The 23,433-nt window shown below is 40.6% G+C and overlaps 2 protein-coding genes across 3 annotated transcripts; both read left to right on the forward strand.

The window, feature by feature from the left end:
• The first annotated feature begins 417 nt into the window (after positions 1 to 417).
• fbxl18 (F-box and leucine-rich repeat protein 18) lies at positions 418 to 11,991 on the forward strand. Of its 2 annotated transcripts, none has more exons than XM_088302429.1 (9): positions 418 to 613; positions 5,019 to 5,251; positions 5,463 to 5,812; positions 6,758 to 6,824; positions 7,165 to 7,434; positions 7,843 to 8,266; positions 9,089 to 9,473; positions 10,739 to 10,957; positions 11,051 to 11,991. In XM_088302429.1, exons 1-9 carry the CDS (start codon positions 550 to 552, stop codon positions 11,205 to 11,207), a joined length of 2,169 nt encoding a protein of 722 aa, XP_088158555.1. In that variant the 5' UTR covers positions 418 to 549; the 3' UTR covers positions 11,208 to 11,991. The 2 variants fall into 2 exon arrangements, with proteins under 2 accessions (XP_088158555.1, XP_088158554.1); XM_088302428.1 differs by having other exon boundaries at positions 422 to 613; positions 6,758 to 6,893.
• Positions 11,992 to 12,022: 31 nt separating this feature from the next.
• Positions 12,023 to 20,555, forward strand: ptcd1 (pentatricopeptide repeat domain 1). The gene is made up of 8 exons (XM_088302430.1): positions 12,023 to 12,448; positions 13,661 to 13,801; positions 15,996 to 16,214; positions 16,678 to 16,779; positions 17,302 to 17,904; positions 18,464 to 18,580; positions 19,248 to 19,430; positions 20,276 to 20,555. The coding sequence occupies exons 1-8, from the start codon at positions 12,023 to 12,025 to the stop codon at positions 20,492 to 20,494; spliced, it is 2,010 nt and encodes a 669-aa protein (XP_088158556.1). The 3' UTR covers positions 20,495 to 20,555.
• The last annotated feature ends 2,878 nt before the right edge of the window (positions 20,556 to 23,433 follow it).

A 23,433-nucleotide genomic window follows, 5' to 3' on the forward strand; every position in this document is an offset into this window, starting at 1 on the left:
TAGATATATAGATATATAGATAGATAGATAGATAGATAGATAGATAGATAGAGAGAGAGAGAGAGAGAGAGAGAGAGAGGCAACTCAAGTGCTCGATAATAAAGTTGAGTATCATTACATTTAGATTCACACTATTTTACATATATTGTCAAATATGAAAAAGCTGATAATCGTTGCCATTAAATACAAATTTAGCATTTGACTTAAAATGACTGCCACAGACAGTTTATCTTTTTTGTTTGAATAAAAACATTTCACCTTTCACTTTTCGTCATTTTCACTCGTTTTAAATTCTGAATTGTAGGTTTCGAGGCGAATGCAGAATGTTAATCCACTCAAGGTGAGAACTCACCCATTCCTGTGGTTGCCTGTGCTGATCGACGCATCGGAGCTTGATTACTTTTGCGTAGTTGGAGTGCAACGCGTAAATTCTTCCGCCATCTTGCAGCGGTAAAATATGTCCGTGCTTGCCAAGAAGCCGAAGGCAGTGAGGCGGGGAATTGAAGCCCGAAAGTTGTCTGCGGGCGAACACATCACATCGTAGCGCCAATGGTGTCCACCCTGAGCGACGCTGCTGACATTTCAGACGTCAAAGGAACGACTCGTTCACCAGGTGGGATGAGATGAGTCGCAATTTACCACCGCACTAGCATTTAGGCTAATTGCTACCAGGTGATTTCAGCTTCAAATTTATGGACGCGTCCAACTGTCTACATGTCAGTGGATGTCCTTTCAAGAGTGACCACGTGGGCTTTAGTTTCTTTTCACCACGGTATGACTCACGAAATGCTTATGTGAGGTGAAGCAATTTTACGGCTGCCGTTCAAGCCATGAAGGTTTTTGAGTTTTCTGTCACGTTCGGGCTTCCGTTGTACCAACCACGGCAGATATTAAAAGAAATACAATTATTAACTCATGTACAGTTTTCATTTTTATTAAGTTTAGCATTTCAAATGTACTAAAAACAATGTATGTGATTTTTGGCAATACGTTTCAATTAATTGTCAAAATGCCCCCTCAAAATTTAAAATCATTTAATGCAACTGATGAACAGCTTTATCTAATTATTTTTACTACATAATTTGAAATTAAAACAAAATATTTAATTATCACAGAAAATGTAATGCAATTTCTGGTAAATAACTTGAAATTCATGAAATAGTGACCAAAAAAAATTAAAAATTAAAATGAATAATTTTAACAAATGTACAATAAGGCGATTAAAAATATTTGTGAAAACAATGTTAATTACAAGTTATGTTAAATTTAAAATCTTATATTAAAATAAAATTGCTCTCCATCCGCTTATCCGGCAGGGGTTGGGTCGCAAAACTTCCCTCTATCCAGCCACTTCCAACTGTTCCTGAGGTATCCCGAGGAGTTCCCAAGCCAGCTGGGAGGCATGGTCTCTCCACCATGTCCTGTTTCATCCTCATGCCCGCAAAACCTCAACGAAAGGCATCCTAATCAGATGTCTAAGCCCTGTCATCTGGCTCCTCTCAACGTAGAGGAGCAGCGGCTCGACTCTGAGTCCCTCCCAGATGACCTAGCTTCTCACACAATCTCAAAAAAACAGCCCGAACATCCTGGGGAGGAAACCCATTTTGGCTGCTTGTATCCGGGATCTTGCTCATTCTGTCGCAACTCACAGCTTGTGCCCATAGTTGAGGGTAGGATTATAGAATGACCGTTATATTGAGGGTTTCGCCTTTTTGGCTCAGCTCCTTCTTCAACACGATGGTCCGGATTGAGGCAGACGCTGTCGATCTCACGCTTCATCCTGCCCTCACTTGTGCACATGACCCCAAGATACTTGAACTCCTCCACTTGGAGCAAGATCTCATTTCTGACCTGGAGAGGAAATTACACGCTTTTCTGACTGAGGGACCTGGTCTTTGATTTGGATGTGCGGATCTTCATCCCAACCGCTTCGCACTTGGCTGTGAACCGCTCCAGTGAGATTTGGGGATCACACCTTGAAGAAGCCAACAGTACCACATAAAAAAATAGCCTCAGTCAGAGGCCACTGCAAAATGCAGAAATTTAATTAGAGGTGTCCCGATATAGCTTTTTTCACTTCTGATCCGATACTGTTATTCTGGCCAGGAGTAAGCAATAATGATACATGCTTTAATTTATTTTTTTTATGAATTGTTAGAAGAAACTTGATCAAGTTGTACTATTAAAAGAAATACAAATAGTATGCAATAGTTGGTATGATAATATGACACATTTATTCCAAACATTTGGGTTACATGAATTCACACCCAAACATGAGGAAGTACTGCATTTGAATGAAGTAAATGAAAAATAAGTTCAAGCACAGCTCTAGACTTGGCTCTAGACTTTTTGGACTGGTTGTAAACTGGCGTCCCCAATGCTTTTAGCAGCACTAAAGTTAGAAATTCAAAGAGGTCGCAACTTACAGAAATTCACATCCTGAACAATTTATTAATTTTCCGCATTTAAAATTCTGTCAGAAACATTACAGCAAGACTGCATGGGATTCTCTACTCTATAATATTTAATGCTTCAAAGAATAAATCACTCACAGAATTATTTACTACTTAACAGTGACCTTTCAACAATGCACATTGCACATACCTGCGCACACATGTATTTTTTAAATAAATGCAGGACCCAATTTGAATGCTGATTTTCAAGTGACTATATAATAGATACATAAATAGTTTAAAATCTCACTCTCCATAGCTGCACTGCGGCTGTTCTTCCAACAAGTATTAATGACTGTTATGATAGTAACGACACTGTCTTGTTATCCATCCATATTCTGAAGCACTTAACCCCACCAGTGTCATAATCTATGGCGTTAGATTTATGCCATAATCACGTAAGCGTAATGTGAAATACCGCGTACAAAAATGAGTTTTGCGTGTACGTAATGTGAAATATTGCGTACAAGCACCGATTACGTTTGTGTTATGTCAAATACCACATACGAAAACATGTTTTGTACATACCAAAATGTGTTTCACGAGTACAAGACCCACCACGCGTATTCACAAACTAGGTTTTACGCTTACGGCTTCTCTCTCCTCTACAGTCCAAAACGCAAATTTACGCTTACGATGCAGGCGTGATAACTGTGCCGCAATTATTAACCAATCAGGAATCGGACACTAGGGCTGATTGAGATTGACTGTTTACTGTCCAATCGAATTTTACAACAGTACGACGTCCGGGAAGACGCAAACACAAACAGTCAATTGAAGAGTCTTCTGCATTCTATGTTCTTATTGTTTTAGTAATAATTCAAAACATTTTTTTTTCACATATCATTGTTTGGGTCAACAATATTGTCCCTTTAGTTCTATCTGCTTCCATAAATGATTTTTGTTTGTTTTATTTATTTATTTATTTATTTTAATAATCAAACATCACAACTCGGAGTTGTGCATTCGCGTCTTCATCATTAGATGGCGCCATGGTAGTTTTTTTTTTTCTTAAATAAATTTCAAAATATCCGTAAACAAACAACTATGGCACATGTTGAATACAAAAACTGCACAGTTGAACAACAAAGACTAGGAAAGGAAGAAAATAATAATAATAAAAAATTTAAAAAAAAGAACCTCACCGTGTGTTCCGGTCCTCACCCTAGGAATAACTAAAAGGCGCAAAAACAGTGAAAATTGAAGCTATTCCTCAAGAACGAAATCAACTTCACTATGGACATCATGGCTGTCTGGACAGACGATCGTCAAGACAGATTAATCACTCTCGTTCAAGAAAGACCGTAGGCAGAGCATCAGGAGGGATCGCGCCTTTTCTGTTGCCGGTCCTTCCCTATGGAATGAGCTCCCATTAAATGTTCGTCAAGCCCCCTCTCTGTCCATTTTTAAAACCCAATTGAAGACACATTTTTATTCTTTAGCTTTCGACTCAACATGAGACTGTCGCTGTTTTGCTATTATTCTGGTATCTATTGTAAATATGCTTATGTGTTTTAATTTGTGTTCTAATTCCCTGCTAATTTATATAACGGCATATTAAAAGCGCTTTGTTACAGCTCCAGCTGTTGTGAAATGCGCTTTATAAATAACATTGTATTGTAATGTATTATTGGACATCACCGTCACAGGCTGCCATGGAGGGGTACTACTTCTCCTGCCGACACAGAATGTCCGTAGTTGTTGGCATCTCCACTGGCTTTTACAGCTTGTACTTCCGTCATTTTTTGGTCCGACGTGCCGACTTGAAGGCCGACGCGACAGTTGGCCACAACGGCCGATGTGGGATTGGTGTGTAGAGGCCTTTAACCATCTCGGTGACTTCAGCCGCAGAGATTGCCTCCAGACTCTGCTTCCTCAGTGGCATGGAAAAGGACTGGTACTGGATCAAGTGGGAAATTCTGTGCCTCGTACACCAGCTCAGGCTCTTTCCCAGCCAAAGAGGAGGTATTGCTTGTCCTGAAAGCTAGTTTTTTTGAGCTGGGGATCCGACTGCCAAGGTCACTGCCTTTTGCCCCTGCCTGGCTCACAGGGAAGCAGACCCAGCTCGTGGAAAGGGGGACCCACGTTGTTGTTTCGGGCTCAGCCGGGCATAGCCCCACGGTTGCTGGTCTGCCCACCAGCAGCTCGCCAGCGAGCCCCACCTTCAGGCTTGACTCCAGATGGAGGTCCTGGTGACCCATGTCTGGGCAAGGGAAAACGAGATCCCAATTCTTTACTCATCACAAGAGGTGTAGGCGCCGTCCTTTGTCTGGTCCCTCGACTACAACCTGTGAACCTGCCAGGGGAGACAGCCCCCAGACAACTTAGGTTAGCTTCTCCAATCATTGGGATAGGCTATCATCCCACCACCCCAGTCCCACCACGCTAAGGTGATGGCACATTTAAGGGATAAAAATGCTAATTAAATAAATTAAGTTCATTTAAAGCTCACAATATAAAAGTGTCATTGAAATTGCAGTGATTTCTAGTAAACATGTTTCAAATATATAGAGAAATTATAGAAAAGTATGTAGCTAAGGTTCTGCCTCCATTTTCCTTTCAGAGATCTCACAAATGTTGCTCAACTGTCAACTGTAGTCCAGGCCGAGGAAGACCACATGATGGCGTCAGCAGCGGTGGGCATGTCCGACCTGTCTGACGAGATTCTTCTGTGCATCCTGCGCCATGTGCCCGTGTGCGACCTGCTCGCCAACGTGTCACCCGTCTGCCAACGGCTACAAACGCTCTGCCGCGACAAGAGTCTACTTGCACACGTTTGCCTGTCCGAGGAGTACATGGTACGCACGCACGCACATGCACGCCGGCAGAATTATAGACAGATTCGCTTTCCGAGAGACTAACAGTTGTACACACACTACATACTCACACACACACTCAACCTTATATGTTTGCATTCCTCAGTAGCTGCTGTTTTGGTTTGCAACAAATGAAAATGGGAACAGTAGCATCTACTACTGTTCCTCATATTTGTACCCCCTTCTTGCACAGATGGACGATCAAAAGGTCCGCCACACGCTGTGGCAACTGTCCAATCACGTGCAGTCCCTGAGCCTCAACGGCGTCTACTGGGTGAGCAGCGGCGTGGTAGACTCGGTGGGACGCTGCAAGGCGGTGACGCGTCTGGACGTGAGCGGATGCCGGCTGACGGCGCCGCGCCTCTCTCGACTTGTGGCCTCACTGCCTCTGCTGCGCTCCTTGGCGTTTGACGTGCAGCCGGGTTTCGACGCCGGCAAGCTGGCGGGCGAGGCGGTGGACCAACTCAGCCACCTGGTCGAGTTGCGGCAGACGCTGCTGACACCCAGCTACGGCGTGGTACCCTGCTGCGCTCAGCTACGCAAGTAAGGACCACGCAAAAGTTTCTCGACCATCTGGTCATTATGTAGATGCTTCAGGGTGGACTGTGGGCATCTTATAACATTTATTGAAAATGAATAAAAAATAAATAAATAAAAATCAAAGAGAAAAATTTACATTTAAAAGACTAGTCAATGAATTCAATTAAAACATACAAACAATACAACTTTATTTATATAGAACATTTCACAACAGCTGGAGCTGTAACAATGCACTTTCGAAATGGTGTAATATAAATTAGCGGGGAATTAAAACACAAATGAAAACACAAACACATACAATAGATAACCAAAGAAAAGCAGAAAACGTGCAAATTAAATTCAAATGCAAAAATGCAATTATGAATGCAAATGTAATTAAAAGTAATTAAGCATTTTAAAAGTAAACCTTTTTTTTACAATGCAACATTAAAATTTGAAAGTAAATTCACATAAGTTAAAGGGAAAAATGTAAAGGTGTTGTTCAAGTGTAAGAATTGTGGTAAAAGTATAGTCTTTTTGCGGTTAACGATTTTGACATGACACTAAATTTCAAATACAAAACACAATAAAATAAAAATGCAAAATTTATTTTAAAATGAAAATTAAAGTTGATTAAAATTAAACTCCAATTACAATTGAAAATGTTATCAAGTACTGTCAAATCTCCCACAAAAAATGTTCAATTAAAATGAAAATGTATTCTTTGTGCAATGTTTCGAAGTTATCGGGAGGGAGGGGGAGAGAGAGAGAGAGATGCAAAAAAACAAACAATAAAAATAACTTATTTGTCAAAAATAAAAAAATCTGACATTCAATAAGAAATGCAAAAAACAAATCCTCTCTGTTTCATCCACATGTAAAGCATAAAAAAATAGTTTTTTCACATGCCTTACTCTCATGCAAGTGTCAAGAGATGTAAAGCATTGTGTTGCGTCTTTGTGTTGTCAGGCTCATGCTGCAGTTCGACATCTCGGATGTAACCAGGGAGGGCTTCGGCGTCAGCTGCCACCTGATGGTGGGTCAGAGCAGCGTGCCGCACTACAAGCAGCTGGAGGAATTTAGCGCCCGACTGGCTCCGGGAGAGGTCGCTTTCAATACCATGACTATTTAGACTTAAGTTTTACTTTTATTACACAATAACATTTAAAAATAATTTTAACAAAACTCACCACAAAATGCATAGAAATTCTCATAATACTAAATGATCCCCCTCCTTATATTCCTGTTATGCATCTTCAAAGGCTGGATTCTTAGTTTAAGTTCCATAATATGTATCCAACAATTATCATAAACAAATAAGCTACACAAGACTTGTTACTGACAATACCCATAAAACTCGGTTTGTCTGTCCTCAGGTGAACCAGACATTGCTGCTGCTCTACCTGGCTGTGTTTAGCGTTCACGTTCCGAAGCACCTCCGCGTTTTCCTGGTGTCAGTTCCCGGGCCCAACCCAGCTCGCTGGCCCGCCGCCCCTTCGCTAGCTAAAAGTCTGGGCCTCCGCGGAGACCTGGAGTCCCTGCAGTTACCCCGCTCTTGGCTGGACCCCTCGTCGCTGAAGCGGGCGCTGGAGGGAAACAGCCCCACGCACCTGAGCTTCAGCCGCTGTCCTGCTCTGTGGCCGCAGGTTAGACCGAGAACACTCACTAAACTAAAGCCAAAAAAAATAGGATTCATTGGTAACATGACTGAATTTGATTTTGTTTCGCATTAAGCAAGTGTGTCACATATTATGACCCATTGAAATTAATTGAAATGTCAGTACCCCCAAAAAAATATAAATAGTCTGGTGCGGCTTGTGTATCAGTTTTTGTTGTTGTTGCTGTTGTTGTTTTTTTTCCCTCCCAAAAAGAGTTGCTGCGGCTTATATACAGGTGGGTCTCATAGTCCGGAAAATATGGTGTATATAGAGCAAAAAAAAGAACCCCCTACAATGACTGAAGAAAATTACTTAATGTGTGTTTTATTTTAAATTTTTTTATAATTATTTTTAATCGAGAATTAACGCTTACCTGCCTACCTACCTATTTGCAAGGTGTTCCAGTCTCTCTTCGAGGGTGGTGTGCGAGACGCCTCGCTCCTGCTGAGCCTCAACTTAAGCGGCATCAACCACGTGCCGTACTCTGAGTGTCGCGGTGCAGAGGACCAGCTGCTCCCTGCCAACATGAGCCGACTGGCTTCCTGCTGCATCAACCTGCGCCACTTGAACCTGATGCACACGCATTACCATCATGAGCATGCTGCTTCCCTACCGCCCGCCGTGCCCCATTTATGCGCGAGCCTGGCTCAACTCCGACACCTTCGCTCACTCACCGTACCAGCCTGCGCCCTGTCGGACGGCGTCCAGTCGCATTACAATGCCGCACAGAAATCATCCCTTTCACTCTTCCATGGCTTAAAGAAACTCCCTCGAGTGGGCGTCCAGAACTTCAAAGTTGGCTTGGAAACAGGGACGCAAGGTTAGTGTGGTTAGTAACACACTACATTTACGTTGTTAGTCACTGAAGAAATGTTTTGGATACTTTTTGCTTGTTCTAACAAAATCTACAGTCTAGTAGTACTTTGACTTAAGCATTCATGTGCTCACAATTCAAATTACTTGTATCTAAAGTCAACTTTTCCAATTGAAATGAGTGGACATGGCATTGTTTTCAAGGACTCCCTACAATGACTGAAAAAAAATTACTTAATGTGTTGTTTTTTTTTAATAAGAAAAAAGCACTGTACTACTTTATCATACTGTATCACGCATATAATAATAACTAGGGCCTGATTGATTAATTGGAGGGCCAATTTAATCACCCAATAGTTGTTCTTTTAAAATTGGCAAATATCATCTAGGAATTGCTCTTCTTTAAACACATTGACATTCAAACATTCCCCAGAAAACAAAGCAAGTCAAATACTAAAAGACAAGGTATGTAAAACAGTCAGTCAAATGTTATCTGTAATTCATTTCCTTATTTTTGAAAGCGTTATAAGGGACAAAAAAAAGTTATAATTATTATTATCCCAAGTATTGGACTCTGCTCTGATTTTCTGGTCCTTCTGTGGCCTTTTTGGCAGACAAATGTACTTCTGGAAGTGACCCATTAAGATGCTGTTTTAGTTATTTTATGTTGAGGATAAAGAATATATTGCTTGGTGTTGGGCAAGAACCTCCTATGTCAACCGATCTATTTGAGTACTTCTTTTCACTGACTTCTTCTTTTTACTCAAGTAATCAGTTGGAGGACTACTTTTGTCTTGAATAAACCTTTGGCTTCTCTACCTACCTCAAGGGGACACCACCTCAGGAATCAACCATCTGGCTACCGGATGCCTCTCCCTGGAGACCTTGGAGGTCATCGGGCCCGGTTTCGTTTCAGCACTGCCTCGCCTGGAGCCGTGTACTCGGGCAAATGTGGAGCCTCGCGGCATGTGCACATGGGCCCGTGGTGTGGGCGACGCCCACCTAGCAGCGCTGGGAAGGTTTCAGCGGTTGCACCGCCTGACGCTGGCCGGCTTGCCTGGCGTCCTCAGAGGCACAGGGCTGGCCCACCTTGTGAACCAGTGCAAAGATCTGCAGATGTTGTCGCTGGCCAATATTGGCACGCTGAAAATCATGAACTATAATGCTTCCCTGCTGGAGGCGCTTAGAAACTGCTCGCAGCTACGAGAACTCAGGTAAGGTAGATGCCCCCTAAGCCAGTTAAACTTAGCAACAGGAAATTTGGTTGGAACGTCTGTCATGAGCAGAGGCACAAAACACTCTAAAAATTAACACTGTCTACTCTTTTGGTTAAAAGTTCCCATTTTAAGCTCATTTTGGAAATGTTCAAGGTCCTTCAATGCCAACTTGTCCTAAAAAACTGAAACCAGTTTCCCTTGGCATGAAAACTGATAGCCTATCATGCGCAGACACACAAAAAGTCTCAAAAGGCCATGCTTGAAAATTCATAGGCAGTAGGGATGTAGCGATTCACTCAAGCCCCAATTATCCATCATGTAATCTACACATACAAAATGCGATAAGTACCTGAATGCCTGTGGTGTTCCATCAGATGCACATGGTAGCCAGTACGTGCTAACTGCAGCTATCTTCCAGAAAAGACCTCCTCTGTCAGAAATTAAATTGGGCATCAGCTGCAACGTGCTTCCTTTGTAGATGCTCGATTATCTTAACTGCGCTGCTATGAAAGGGAGGTTTACATTGTACTACACAAGTAATTTGGTGAAATGCTCCCAATTTCAGATCTTTTGCTAATGCTAACACGGTTAGCCATGAGACTCCCCTACCCACAATGCTTTTCTTTTGCCGTTGAAGCCGTTATTCCTTTGTAACTTGAAAATTGGTAGCAAAGTCTATCATGAGCACAAAAGACTCAAAAAGTCACCCTTGAAAATGCGCAGCAAGTGTGCCATTTTAGTTCAGAGTGGCCATTTTTTTCATTCTGGCAATTTTCTCGAAATTCTTCAATGACAAACTTGTCCTCGAAAATTCAGCCCCCAGGACTAGCTCCTCTTAACAACATGAAATTTACTCTACATGACTCTCTTAAGAAAACATACCAAAACGTCCCAAGAAGCTGTTCCAGAACACTGATATCAACAGGTAAGCATTTCTATAAAGAGTGGAAGGACAAAAAAGTCTCAAGAAGCTGTGCCACAAAATGCACCTGAAGTCTGGCATGTTGGCATGTTTTTTATTCTTATTTTGTCAATTTTCTGGTGTTGTTGCAGATTATTCTAGAACATTATCATCCCCCAAACCTAGTATGACTTAACAACATGAAATTTTGTAGACATGTCGGTCTTCCTGTTGATCTACAAAAATATAAAATAAAAGTCTCATGTCATGACACAAGAAGTCAGCTGTTTTGGTTCACGGGTAATGTTTTTGGCTCATTTTGTTTTAATGTTTTGTATTTGTTATGATTTTCTATGCTCAGGTTAGAGCAGCCCTACTTGAGCGCCAATTCGCCCTTCTTCGATGCCCTCGCCTGCTGCTCCCACCTGCAACGCTTTTGCCTCATATCGCGCAATGGCTCCTTCGAGGCAGCGGCAGCCGAGTCATTTGTCGAGCGCTGCAGCCATGTGGTCATGTGCCACATGTTCACTGGCGGCACCTTGGTGGCCTGCCGGAATCTGCAGAAAACTCTCCTCGACAGGTCTGCATCAAAGCACAGATGTAATTCTGTGCGAATTATTTCAGCAATTCATTTCTGGGTAATATTTTCACCTTTTGTGCGTTTCTCTTGCAGGTTTTCCCCTGACCGTCCGGGCCTCTCTGTGGTGATTTATCCGATACAGCATGAAGACCTGCCTTCCGTCATCAGAGACATCCCGCTCACCCTTTTGGACGGCACCACGTTATTCCAAAGTCACGTGGCTCAGCCGCCACGGATGTCACCATGGTGACGCCAATGTAATACCTCTAACACCATTGGTGCTGCTGCTGAAGTTGGCTCTTGAAAAGACTTATTTGTCTTTTTCTGTCCCATTTTCAAGCATATTTCTTTTTAGTCATACATTATTGTTATGCCGCAAATGGAATTACATTTTGTTATAGTGAGATTAGAGGGCGGTGTCTTTCAGAACTTTCAATATAAATTTTGACTTTTTTTTTTTGGGGGGGGGGGTGCCAACAATAACATGTTTACAAACATATATTGCACCAATAATTCCAATAAATTATTTTTTTTAACTATTTTTCTCTATCACAGTAATGTGCAACGGTCTACATGGATTGTTAAGGTTGTTTAGTTGTCTTAATATAATTTTAGCATGTTATTTTTTTATTTAATTTTGATTTTAAATGTTACTTTTTCAATCTTTGCATCAGTTTTTTTATTTGCATTTTTTTTCTTTTAATGTTCTTTTAATGTTTTTTTATTTAACTTCCATTCGTAGTTGAATACAAAAAGAAGAAACAATTAGAATGTAAAACTGTTCATTTTGAGGAGGTTCGCCTCTTAGCAGGCGTACCAATTTAGGCTAGCATACATGTCTAGAATTTTACAAGTGCCTGACACCGTGCCAGCAAAGTGTTTATTTATATGTGCTCGACTCGTTTTCTTGCTGGACTATCGACTACTCGTGTCTACTGTGGAAAACGTCGTCAAACATGGCGGCGCGCATGACACACATCGAGCACTTGTTGGCAATCAAAAAAACGTTGATAAATTGTCTATAAACGATTGAATAGCTTCCTTGTAAGCTCTTCCTTTTTTAAAATGATCTCATCCGTAGCAACTCCGTGCTTCCGAAATGGGGCAGCATTGTCATTCATGGGTGCTAAGTTGTACCGTCTACCAACGGTCACCAAGCGATTTGCTAGCAGCTATGGAGCTTTACCATCAACCGCGGTGAGACTGTTCCTCACTCCCGGCGGGGCGCTTGTCAGACGATTCTCCCTGACAGCCTCAGCGTGGCGGCAAGATGCGGAGTTGGCCTCGCCCTCTGAGGAGAACTTCGGCGCTCTGTCCACTGACATTTCCGCCCGTAGGTCGTTTAGGAAAGTGAGCCCGGAGATGTTGGACCTGAGCTACCGACAAGACGACGACGACCAGATGCCGGAGGAAACCTCACGCCGGCCCGGCTGGAGAAATACCACCTATTGGTACTTCTTACAATGTAAGAAGCTGATTAAAGCTGGGAAGGTTAGTATTATTTAGATAATGAATGTATTAATAACATTATAGCCCCTAGAAAATTGATTATTCCATATAGAAGTTAAGGCTCTCATCTTCAAGAAGGTCTCGTACCCAGAGAAGGTCCAACCCCCAACAAAATGGCAAAGAACCAAAGAGTTCCTCACCCATTGATAAAGTAGTACCAATGGAAGGTTTTAGTCCAGTAAGAAGCTTCTAGACGACAGCGAAAGGTCTAACATAATAATCGTGGGAGAAGGTTCTAGTCTCAAGGGAATTTGTTTAGTCTCGAGAGAAGGTACTCTTCCTGAGTTAAGATTCCCATCCCAAGGGAAAGTTAAAGTTTAAAGACAAGGCACAAGTCTTCAGAAAATGCTAGATTTTAGAGACAAGTTTCTAGCACCGAGAGATTGATGCAGTCCCAAGTGAGGGTTCGCAAATGAGACTTTTAGTCTTAATAAATAGCACGAGTCCCCATGGAAGCTTCCAGACTTGAGAGAATTATCTAGTCTTGTGTGAATGTTCTTGTCCCGCCATAAAGTTATTGTGTCAAGAGAATGGTTAGTCCCATGACAAAGTTTTAGTCCAAAAGGAAGGTACTAGTTAGTACTCAATGAATCTTCTAGTACTGGTTGAATGGACTAGTCCCAAATGAGAGTTCTAATCTTGAGAGAAGGTACTAGTCCTGAAATATGATTGTGAAGCAAGAGAATGCTTTAGTCTCAAATTTTAATCCAAAAACAAGGTAGTAGTCCTCAGAAACAACTAAAGATAAAGTTCTGGTAAATGTTTCCCAAGAGATTGTTGTAGTCTTGGTAGTATTTTCTAGTCTTGAAAGAAAGTTCTAGCCCCAAACTAAGCCTCTGATCGACATGACTTTCAGACTGGTTGCTTGCGCTGTATGGCACAAACTTACATTAAGTATAGAAATGCTCATAGCAATGTATAGTTCATAATATCACAAAATACTGTATTTTTTTTTTGTAAATGCTAACTTAATCATAAAAATGGAGCATTTTATTACTACTAGCAAACGCCTCCGATTGGCTGGTTGCCAAAGGCATCTGGGTTAGGCCCCATCGGATTGGTTAATGGATGGATGGACAAGCAGACACGACCGCCATATGTACAGCTGTTATCATTGTGAATGCTGTGTGGCTGATCTGCGAATGACAGAAATACGTATTGATTTTTCCTTTTTTCTTGTTTTTTTTTTTGGAGCTTGAGGAGGCGTTGGAGATGTTTGAGAAAGACATGCTGCGTGGGGAGCGGCTGCAGCCAGAGGAGTACAACTACAGCGTGCTCATCGGAGGCTGTGGGCGAGCCGGCCGCCTCGAAAAGGCCTTCAAGCTCTACAACGATGTGAGGACGTACGCTTGCACATGCACGCAACATCCCCCAACACATCTGATTCAAATGATCAAGATACAAATAATTTCTGTGTGTTTTAATATATTTTTCACATGAATTTTGAATGTCTTATTTAAAATGTGGTAATTATTTTTAACAGTAATGGGCATTTCCTCCCAGGGATGGAACGGTCTGTCTGGGTGTCACACAGATGCTTATTTTGGGGACGGAGGAATGAGAAGTTTTAGAAAAAGGATAGGCTAAGCAAGGAATGAACTCAAATCTTTAATGCTGTTGCATGAGAAAGAGAGAGCGAGAGAGTATATAATAACGTGGAGACATGCTATTCATCTGACGTGGCTATCGTATGTACAAATCCGTTATTATGGCTAAATTTAGCTATTGTGGCTTTTAATGAGGTGTGTTTTATAGCCCACAAATTATGCAAAGTGGATGTGAATAGAAAATTAGCCAGTTAATGTGGGTAAATATTGTTTATGAATAATGAAATCTCTGCTGTTAGCCTCTCGTCATGCACGGACGCTCTTTTTTGGGGGTGCGGGGTATATGTTGGGGGATGGACAGGTGAAATGAAAGGACCGAAGTGTTTTAAAAGGACGAGGATGGACGACGACGTAGGATGATTATTTTATGAATAGGGAGGGAGAGACAATGACTGAAGTGTGCCCAGTTTACTGACGGAGGACGGACCGACAAAGTAGAGTAAAGTGCCCATCTCTGATGTTTTGTATTATTTTTTTTAAAGGTTTATTTATCCTTACTTTAAGATGTTTTTAAAAAAAAAACATTTTAACTGTTTTTTTCTTAATTATCGTACATGTACATAAAATATATAAAGGTGTGTTGAAATATTTATTCACATTTTTTCAAAAGATGAACGAACACCAAAAGTATTTATTTAATATTATATTATATTATATTAGCCAATTTATACAAATGACACTTATGTATTATTGATATACAGTATATTGAAGTGCTCATCAGGACGCCCAACACTTGAATATATATTGTTTATATTATTTTACCCAGTTTGTGCAACTGGATGCCTCCACTTTCATAGTGTCTTAGTTAAATCATCTACGTCAGGGGTGTCAAACTACTCATTTTAGCTCAGGGGCCACATGGAGGAAAATCTATTACCAAGTTGGCCGGACCAGTAAAATAATGATCGAAATAAAAAGCAATCGCTGCCAATTATGCAGATTAGCTGTATTTGTATGCTGTCCAGTGAATGCCGGAGGTCAACTGTAAATATATTATAATATATAAAAGAAATGTATTAAAAAATATATATTTGAAATGTTTTCATAAAATACATATTTCGTATAGAAGACAGAACAATGTGAACAAAAAATATATAATTATATGAATACAATCTAACTCAAATATCCAGTGGCAGGAAAAAGTCCCGATCAAAATCTGTTGTTGTATGCGCTGTTTTCAAGTAATACAGTCGAGTGCAAAGATTTGAATTGAATTGAATATACTAAGGCTTCAAGTAACATTGAGGAATACCTCCCATTTACCATTTTAGTTTTGCCGACACAACTTTGTCATCTTGTTGTTATGCAAAGATTTCATTCAACTGATGTCACGTTGAATACTGTGTGCTAAACTAAGCTAAAATGAATCAGAATCAGAATGCCCTTGCCCATTGACGTTATATCTATTGTACAAGGATTGGAGAGCTCCCCTCTCCTGTGCAAATTTAAATAATAAATATAACATAATAATAAACTGAATAAATAAAATTGATAAAACAAACAAAAAATTATGTTGCAGTTCTACACGGGCCGTATGTTTGACATCCCTTTTTCTCCTTCAGGAGAGCTTTAATGTTAGGTGTGATCCAGGGTTTATTGTTGGAGAAACATTTTACTGTCCTTGTTGGTATGGTGTTCTCCATGCAGAAGGGAGCTAACATTCCCCATAATAACAGACGGGAGGACAGGGTGGTATCGTCTCCTTCTTGCTTGGCGTTTAGCCCCCGCACGACATCCCCCCGTCTCTTCCTCCTCAGCTCGTGGTGAATATTGGGTCTCGCTCCGGGACCCGGCATGGGTTAGCATGGGGTGCTAACAGCGGATCTCTAAGCGGATTTCTCCAGTTATGTACAGTGCGTTTAGTTACTATATTAAAAACTTTACATTAGTTTTAAATGGATTTGTCCAAATGTGTGTTACAGCTGAAGAAGCGAGGTCTGGAGGCGTCGGACGCCACATACACGGCTCTGTTCAATGCCTGCGCGGAATCGCAGCACAGACGTGTGGCTCTGGAGCAGTCGCTCAAACTGGAACAGGAAGTCAGACGCAAAAACCTCACCCTCAGCATTGCCACCTACCACGCCATCCTCAAGACATATGCGCTCAACAATAATTTACAGGCCTGCATCCATATGCTCAGGGTCTGTGCCCTTCTGTCTGTATCTGTATTTGTCTTCAAATATACATTTCTGAAAGGTTATAATGCCGCAACATTGTTTGCTCATCAATGTCGTTTTACTTTGTGTGTTCGCATTAAAAGACAGCAGTCTTTTGTCAAAGTTGGTTTAAATGCATTATTTGTAATTCTCTTGGTTTTAAGATTATTTTCTAGTAAACCCCAAGGTGTGGTTTAAACAATTGGACGCAAGCAGATTTGGATGCTTTCCTAATAATTCACTAGCTGCCCAAAAAGTTCGCTGTTATTATACCGAGTGCTATTAACATTAACAAAAGAAATGTCAGAGCAAAAAAATACAATTAAAAAAATAACAGTCATATTTTTTAAAATATTTTTTATAGTATTTATGCTTAATTGTGTGTGTGTGTGCGTGGGTGATGTGTGTTTGTGTGTGTGTGTGCGCGCGCGTGCGTGTGTGTTTCCAGGAGATGCTGGATGTTGGTCACGCTGTCACTCAGGAGACGTTTCACTACTTGCTGATGGGATGTTTGAAAGACAAAGAGCTTGGATTCAGACTGGCTTTGCAGGTTTTACTTCTTAACTACTCTGTTGCTGACTGAAACAACAGCAGTTAACAGTTTCTCAGATGATTAAATGTAACATTTGTTTTGGTTTTTTTTCCTCCATTTATTTCAGACATTGGCATTTTACAATGAAACACAAGGAAATAAGAAATTGCGGTACATTATTATTATAATTTCAACAATGATAACGTTGATATATACCAACAATGGTATAGTTGATATATACCAACAATTGTATGAAGGGAAAAAAAGCAAAGAAAAGAAAAGGCAAGTCACCGACAATGTACCAAGAATGCTAAGGAAGCTTTCTGTATATTGTGACCAGACCATATGTTTACATAATAAATTCAATTTAATAATATTCTGGCAGGGCTAATGTTGCATATTTAGGCTGTTCCAGAGTTTCACTCCGCATACAGACGCTCAAAAACCTTTTTGGAGTTATTTGAATTTTGGGTAGAAAAAAAGTTTCCATCCACTCTCAAATTATGGACTCTTTCTCTGAGAGCATTTTTGCTTTTACAGGTATGGGGGCAGATGCTCAAGTTTGGCCTCGTTCCGGACTCCAAAAACTACAACCTGCTCTTGAGGACCGCAAGGGATTGTGGGATTGGTGACCCTGCACTGGCCTTCAGCATCCTGCTCCAGTCAAACAACTCGCAAGTCAAGTCACATAAAGGAATCAACGTTGACCTTCTGGAGCGCCAGCTGCTTGGCCATCCTGATATCCCGGGTGGTGCTGGTGGTAGTGGTGGTGAAATTCAAAACTCCTTGGTGGCGCCCAGACCTGAAACTGCACTCCTGCCCATTGACCTCAGCCCAAACCTGCTGGACATGATGGAGGGAAAGGGCAGCAGAGGCTTGATCTCCTTCGGAGCTGTGGAAGGAGCGTCTGACAGACTTGCTCTGCTGGGCGGTGGCCAAGGTTTCTTGGAGAAGATGGCGGCAAGTGGGCTTGAGCCTGACCTGCGGACTCTGACGCTGCTGGCAGACACCATGGCACCGGGTCTTCAGTCTTTGGAGATGCTATTAAAGGTGGCCAAACAGTACCACATCAAGCTGGACGCCGCCTTTTTCAACTCCGCCATTCGTAGGGCTGCCAGAAGTGGAGACCTGGACGGAGCTAAGGTATTATAGCACCTCAGGAGCTTGAAGCGCTGGCTTGACCGCTATACACACTTTTGTTAGTTTTTTTGTTTTTTGTTTTTTTTTGGGGGTGGGGGTGTACATGAAGCCAGTCAAAACACCAACCAATTACAGGTTTTTCTTCCAATCACAGGAAGTGGCAAATCCAATCAACAATACTATGTGTGAGGTTTGACGCGCTGACTCTGTTGCAGTTTTGGGTATGGGCGACATGAGAAGCTGCCCAGGGTGGCAATCTCCAAAGGGGCGGCATGGACATGAATAAAAAAACTAAAGAAAGAAAACAACAATAATTCATTAGTTTCGGTATGAAAAGCTGACCACCTATCCTCATTTGAAATTATTATAATTAAATGGCATGGTGTGATGGCTTGTCACTTGTTGCTAAGCACAATTCATAAGGCTCAACACCAATGTCCAGCAAAAAAAATTCCACTTCATGGTGCTCTTGCTATTGTTGCTTAATTTATGTTCCCTTCATCTAGAGCTGAACACATTAAATTAATTTCTAATCTCAATGTTTGCGTTTGTGTGTGAGCAGACCGTGTTGAGTGTGATGCGGCAGCGCAACGTCAGTGAGGATGTGCAGACGTTTGGAAGCCTAGCACTGGGATGCCAGAGACAAAAGGAAGGACTTCAACTACTCACAGACATGGAGGTAATGTCATAGTTAACGAAAACTAACTGAAATAGAAATAACATTTTCATGAACAGAATAAAATAAAAATACTTTGATGGAACAAAAACTATCTGAAACTTCACCTTTTGTTTCTAAATCAAACTAAAACTATAATTATTGTGAAAATGGCCTATATTCCATCTTTGTCAATACCATACATGAGCTTCCGGGGTCCATTTCAAAGTTATTTATTTTGGTATTGCTGTACGTCCGTACAGAAGAAAGAAGACCAAGCAGTCCTTTGAGAATTGTGATGTACCTTATTACACAACAGTTAGTGACTTATTTTTTTATTTTAAATAATGCACTCGACAAATACTCTATGCATTTAAAAAATACTACAGTGATCTAAAATGAAGTATTTTGTGAAAAAAGTAAATATCAGTGAAAACTAAAAAAAAAACATGCATATTAAAACTAATTGAATTTAAAAGAAAAAAATCTAAAAGCAATATAATCCTGCTCTCCATGCTGAGAGTCAATAGTAATGAAATACATGGTAAGAAATCTTACATAAAAAATGCTAAAATTATATTATAAAGTCCACTAAATAAGTGACAAAAACATGATCATCTGTACTGCATGTAATAATTGACATGTAGGCTGACTCGCTCTTTTGGCCGTTTTTTTTTTTTTTTTTGGTTAGGAGGCAGGGTTACAGCCCAACGCCCACGTGTTCTCTACCCTGATTGGCCGAGCAAGTCATCGTCTGGATTATGCTTACCTGAAAACGCTGCTAAAAATCATGCGTGACAAGGGTGTGTGGCCTAACCAGGTCATCATCAAGCAGCTGGAGTTTGCCGCTCAGTATCCTCCAAACTACGACCAGGTAACCGTGGTGACCACTGTTACTGTTCCCTTAATAGGATACATTGACTTTTTTCACATCATTAAAAATTATTTCCAGGTGTCTTAGAAATATTGCAGTGCGGTGTAGAGGGAGGGGGAGAGGGAGGGAGGTAGAGAGGGAGAGAGAGAGATGTTCATACAGTGCATCCGCAAAGTATATGTTACAGCCTGATTGCAAAATGGAATGAATTCATTCAGTCCCTCAAATTCAACACTCCATCATGACAGCAAGGAAATTTTTTTTAATTTTTACAAATTTAGTATTGCAAGAGTAGTTTTGCTGTTGTTTTTTTTTTTGTCAAACTATGTTATAATTATATATTTTTAAGAGTTAAATATTGTAATCTGTTGCAAAATATTGCAAAAATTGTTGTTTTTTACTCCAATAAATACATACTGAAGAGACTAAAATCTTATTTCCCCAAGGAAAAGTACAAAATATTACAAAAATAAAATCTGTTTGTGTGAAGTGAAGATATAAATTAATGTAAATTTTTTTTATTCTATTTTTTTCTGAACAAAAGCAGGAAAAATGGGCAGCAGGTTAAAAAATAAATAACTAAATAAATCAGCAAATACAAATGGGGATGGTACTGAAGAGTATTGCTACCACAACAACATTGGGAGAAACAAAAGTTAAACATCATCGTACACCGTGGTGAGTCTCTCACCAACACAATTTCGGAAACAGGCAGATAACTTCCACACTTCATGGGTTGGTAGCTACTCCGGAGACCCAACTATTTGTCTTCATACAATAAAATGTATATTTTTCCTAATAGCTCCCCCTTTAATTTGCTGTTCTATTAATTCCTTTCTTTCCAGTACAAGTCCCGCAACAACTACTTGATCCAGATTGACGGCTTCCGCGGTTACTATGAGCATTGGCTGCGAAGCATGCCGGCCCAGGGCGAGCAGGACCAACAGTCGCAATTAAGCCTGGCGTTTGTCAAAAAACAAGCTGAGATGATTGAGGGTAGGAAGAAGCAAAGAGCAGTGGCGAGGATGAAACTGAGCAGCAGGGAACAAACCACGGCACCTTAGTCATGGCTTTTGCATTGTTATTGTAAATGTTCTTTAAGAATAAAAACATGAATGTATTATATTTTTTGGCATTACATGTTATTTGCTGCCTTCGAGGTTGAGCCCTTTAGTAGTTGTAATTCAATACAATTTTATTTTTATAGCGCATTTCATAACAGATGGAGCTGAAACAAAGTGCTTTCCATATGGTGTAATATAAATTACCAGGTAATAAGAACACAAATTAAAACACATAAACACATTTACAATAGATACCAGAAGAACAGCAGAACAGTGACAGTCTCATGTTGAGTTGAAAGCTAAAGAATAAAATGTGTCTTCAAACAGGTTTTAAAAATGGAGAGAGAGGGGGCTTGACTAACATTTAATGGCAGCTCATTGCAAAGAGAAGGACTAGCAACAAAAAAGGCACGATCCCCCCTGAGGCACCTCCAGCAGCATTTGGTCCACAGACCTGAGGCAGCGGGCAGGTGCGTAGGGATGGAGGAGCTCAGAGAGGTATGCTTGGGCGAGGCCATTTAAAGCTTTGAAGACGAACAGAAGTATCTTAAAGCGAATTCTAATGTGCACTGGGAACCAGTGAAGAGAGGCTAAGATTGGGGTGATGTGATCCGTCTTCCAAGCGCCAGTTAAAAGGTGAGCGGCAGCATTTTGACTGGAAAACTTCCATGACATTGTGTTCATCCAAAAAGGATCTTAACTGCATGTGCACCATGTTTTCCAAGATTTTAGAAATAAAAGGCAATTTGGAAATGGGTCTAAAATTTGACAGTACACCTTGATCAAGGCCAGGTTTCTTAAGCAGTGGTTCCACCACAGCATGTTTAAAATGTTGGGGGACTACACCAGAAGAGAGACTGCTGTTGAGAATGGCCAAAACCGATTTGTCAATACTTGGGAGAATTCTTTAAAGAAATGAGGAGGGACGGCGTCAGGTGGTGAACCGGATGGCTTAATATGGCAAACCACATCCTCTAAAGAGGACAAGGAGATCGCGTCAAAGGAATCTAACGCTGCAGAACAAGAAACGTGTACAACCTTCTCCAGAAAATACTGCAAAAATGTATTACACATTTCAGGGGACGAGTCTGTGCAATTTGGCTGTCGGGTTTTAAGTGCAGAATCGATAGTTTGAAATAGAGTTTGCAGATTATGACAATTTGCCTGAAAAAGACTGGACAAGTACTTTGTCTTTGACTCTTACTTAGATCTGTAAGTCAAGGATTGATCTTTGGTTGTTATCCTCGAAAGGTTTACAGTATAGGGCGGTAAGGTGGCCCGACTGGTTAGCACGATGGCCTCACAGTGAGAGACTGCATCGGGCGTGGGTTCAATCCCGGCTCCGGCCATCCGGTGTGGAGTTTGCATGTTCTCCCCGTGCCTGCGTGGGTTTCCTCCGGGTACTCCGGTTTCCTCCCACATTCCAAAAACATGCATGGCAGGCCGATTGAACGCTCTAAATTGCCCATAGGTATGAGTATGTGTGGATGGTTGTTTGTCTCTGTGTCCCCTGCAATTGGCTGGCAACCAGTTCAGGGTGTCCCCGCCTACTGCCCAAAGATACCTGCGATAGGCTCCAGCGCCCCCCGCGACCCTGACGTATCTAATGCCCATGCTCCGCTGTCTGACCACGAAGTCATACATTTAAGATTGAAGGGTTCTAAAGAAAAGACAAATATTAGAGGGTATTGGAAGTTAAATAATATTTTGAAAGAAAAACAATTTAAAGAACGTGTAGAATTACTTGCTAAGGATATTTTTAATGCGAAAGAAATGGACTCGATTGAGAAATGGGAATTATTTAAATTTAAAGTGAGAGATTCTACTATTAAAAGGAGTAAGGAAATTAAGGAGAAAAAAACAACAACCATGTGTTACTTTGATTGTGATTTTGCAGGACCGAAAGAGACCTCTGGAGGGCGCCAAGCGTCGGACACTTGCTAGGCTGGTTGCTGATTTGTTCACCCCAAATTTTATATACTATATTAGGGCTGTCAAAATTAAAGCCAGATTGGCCGACGAGGAGATCTATGTATTTGGAATGCATTGCTCATCCTTGAGGCACCCCTGTGGCCTGATATTTGTGCCACTAGAACCTGAATCTGAATATCTATTTGAATGTAAATTGCTTAACTTCAATATTTGAATTGAAAATGTAATTATTTAATTGAAAACTAAATTATTGAATTACATAAATTGTAGATGGAAAAAAATCAGATTTAAATTAAACAATTATGCAATTTATGTAATTCAATAATTCAAATTTAAATTCAATAAATAATTTTTCAATTCAAATATTCGAGTTAACTAATTCACATTCAAATCGTTGATATTCAGATTCAGTATCTAGCGGCACAAATATCAGCACATACCAGACACACATTGCACCAAATTGAAATTGAAAACTGAATTATTGAATTACATAAATTGTAAATGGAAATATTCAGATTCGAATTAAACAAGAAATATACCATTTATGTTTATGCATACAATTTAGTATTCAATTCAATAATTCAGTTTTCAATTCAAATATTCAGTTTTCAATTCAAATATTCAAATTAAGCAATTCACATTCAAATCGCTAATATGCAGATTTCAGTTTCTAGTGGCACAAATATCAGCCCATTGTGGGACTGCGAATAGGACAATCAAAGCTAATCATACACGATTTATTTTTGAAAAACCGACAGGGTTTTGTGACAGATGCCAGGAAAAAGAAACAGTGGAACGTGTAATAACCAGGTGTAAAAAATGTACTGAGGAAAAAACGAAATGATTGAAGGAATGAAAAGTGGAACAGGAAAAGAACATTGGGATAATGTGGGATAACGTGAAGTGGACTCAGATACCTATATACATACTTAAAAACAATCCTTGACTTTTGGAATGAAGACGATATCAAAAGATAGAGAGATTGGAAATGTAGTGTAACGCACAGA

This window comes from Idiotropiscis lumnitzeri, chromosome 8, assembly GCF_059441095.1.
Source record: "Idiotropiscis lumnitzeri isolate Australia: NSW breed Sydney's pygmy pipehorse chromosome 8, RoL_Ilum_1.0, whole genome shotgun sequence".
Classification (NCBI taxonomy): Eukaryota; Metazoa; Chordata; class Actinopteri; order Syngnathiformes; family Syngnathidae; genus Idiotropiscis; species Idiotropiscis lumnitzeri.

Excerpts from the sequence above, each read along its gene's own strand:
- ptcd1 (XM_088302430.1), top strand. The coding sequence starts at position 12,023 with ATGATCTCATCCGTAGCAACTCCGTGCTTCCGAAATGGGGCAGCATTG. Across the intron at positions 13,802-15,995 it reads CCTTCAAGCTCTACAACGAT|CTGAAGAAGCGAGGTCTGGA; the intron begins GTGAGGACGTAC and ends TGTGTGTTACAG. Across the intron at positions 17,905-18,463 it reads GAGACCTGGACGGAGCTAAG|ACCGTGTTGAGTGTGATGCG; the intron begins GTATTATAGCAC and ends GTGTGTGAGCAG.
- fbxl18 (XM_088302428.1), top strand. The coding sequence starts at position 550 with ATGGTGTCCACCCTGAGCGACGCTGCTGACATTTCAGACGTCAAAGGA. Across the intron at positions 614-5,018 it reads AGGAACGACTCGTTCACCAG|ATCTCACAAATGTTGCTCAA; the intron begins GTGGGATGAGAT and ends TTCCTTTCAGAG. Across the intron at positions 9,474-10,738 it reads TCGCAGCTACGAGAACTCAG|GTTAGAGCAGCCCTACTTGA; the intron begins GTAAGGTAGATG and ends TTCTATGCTCAG.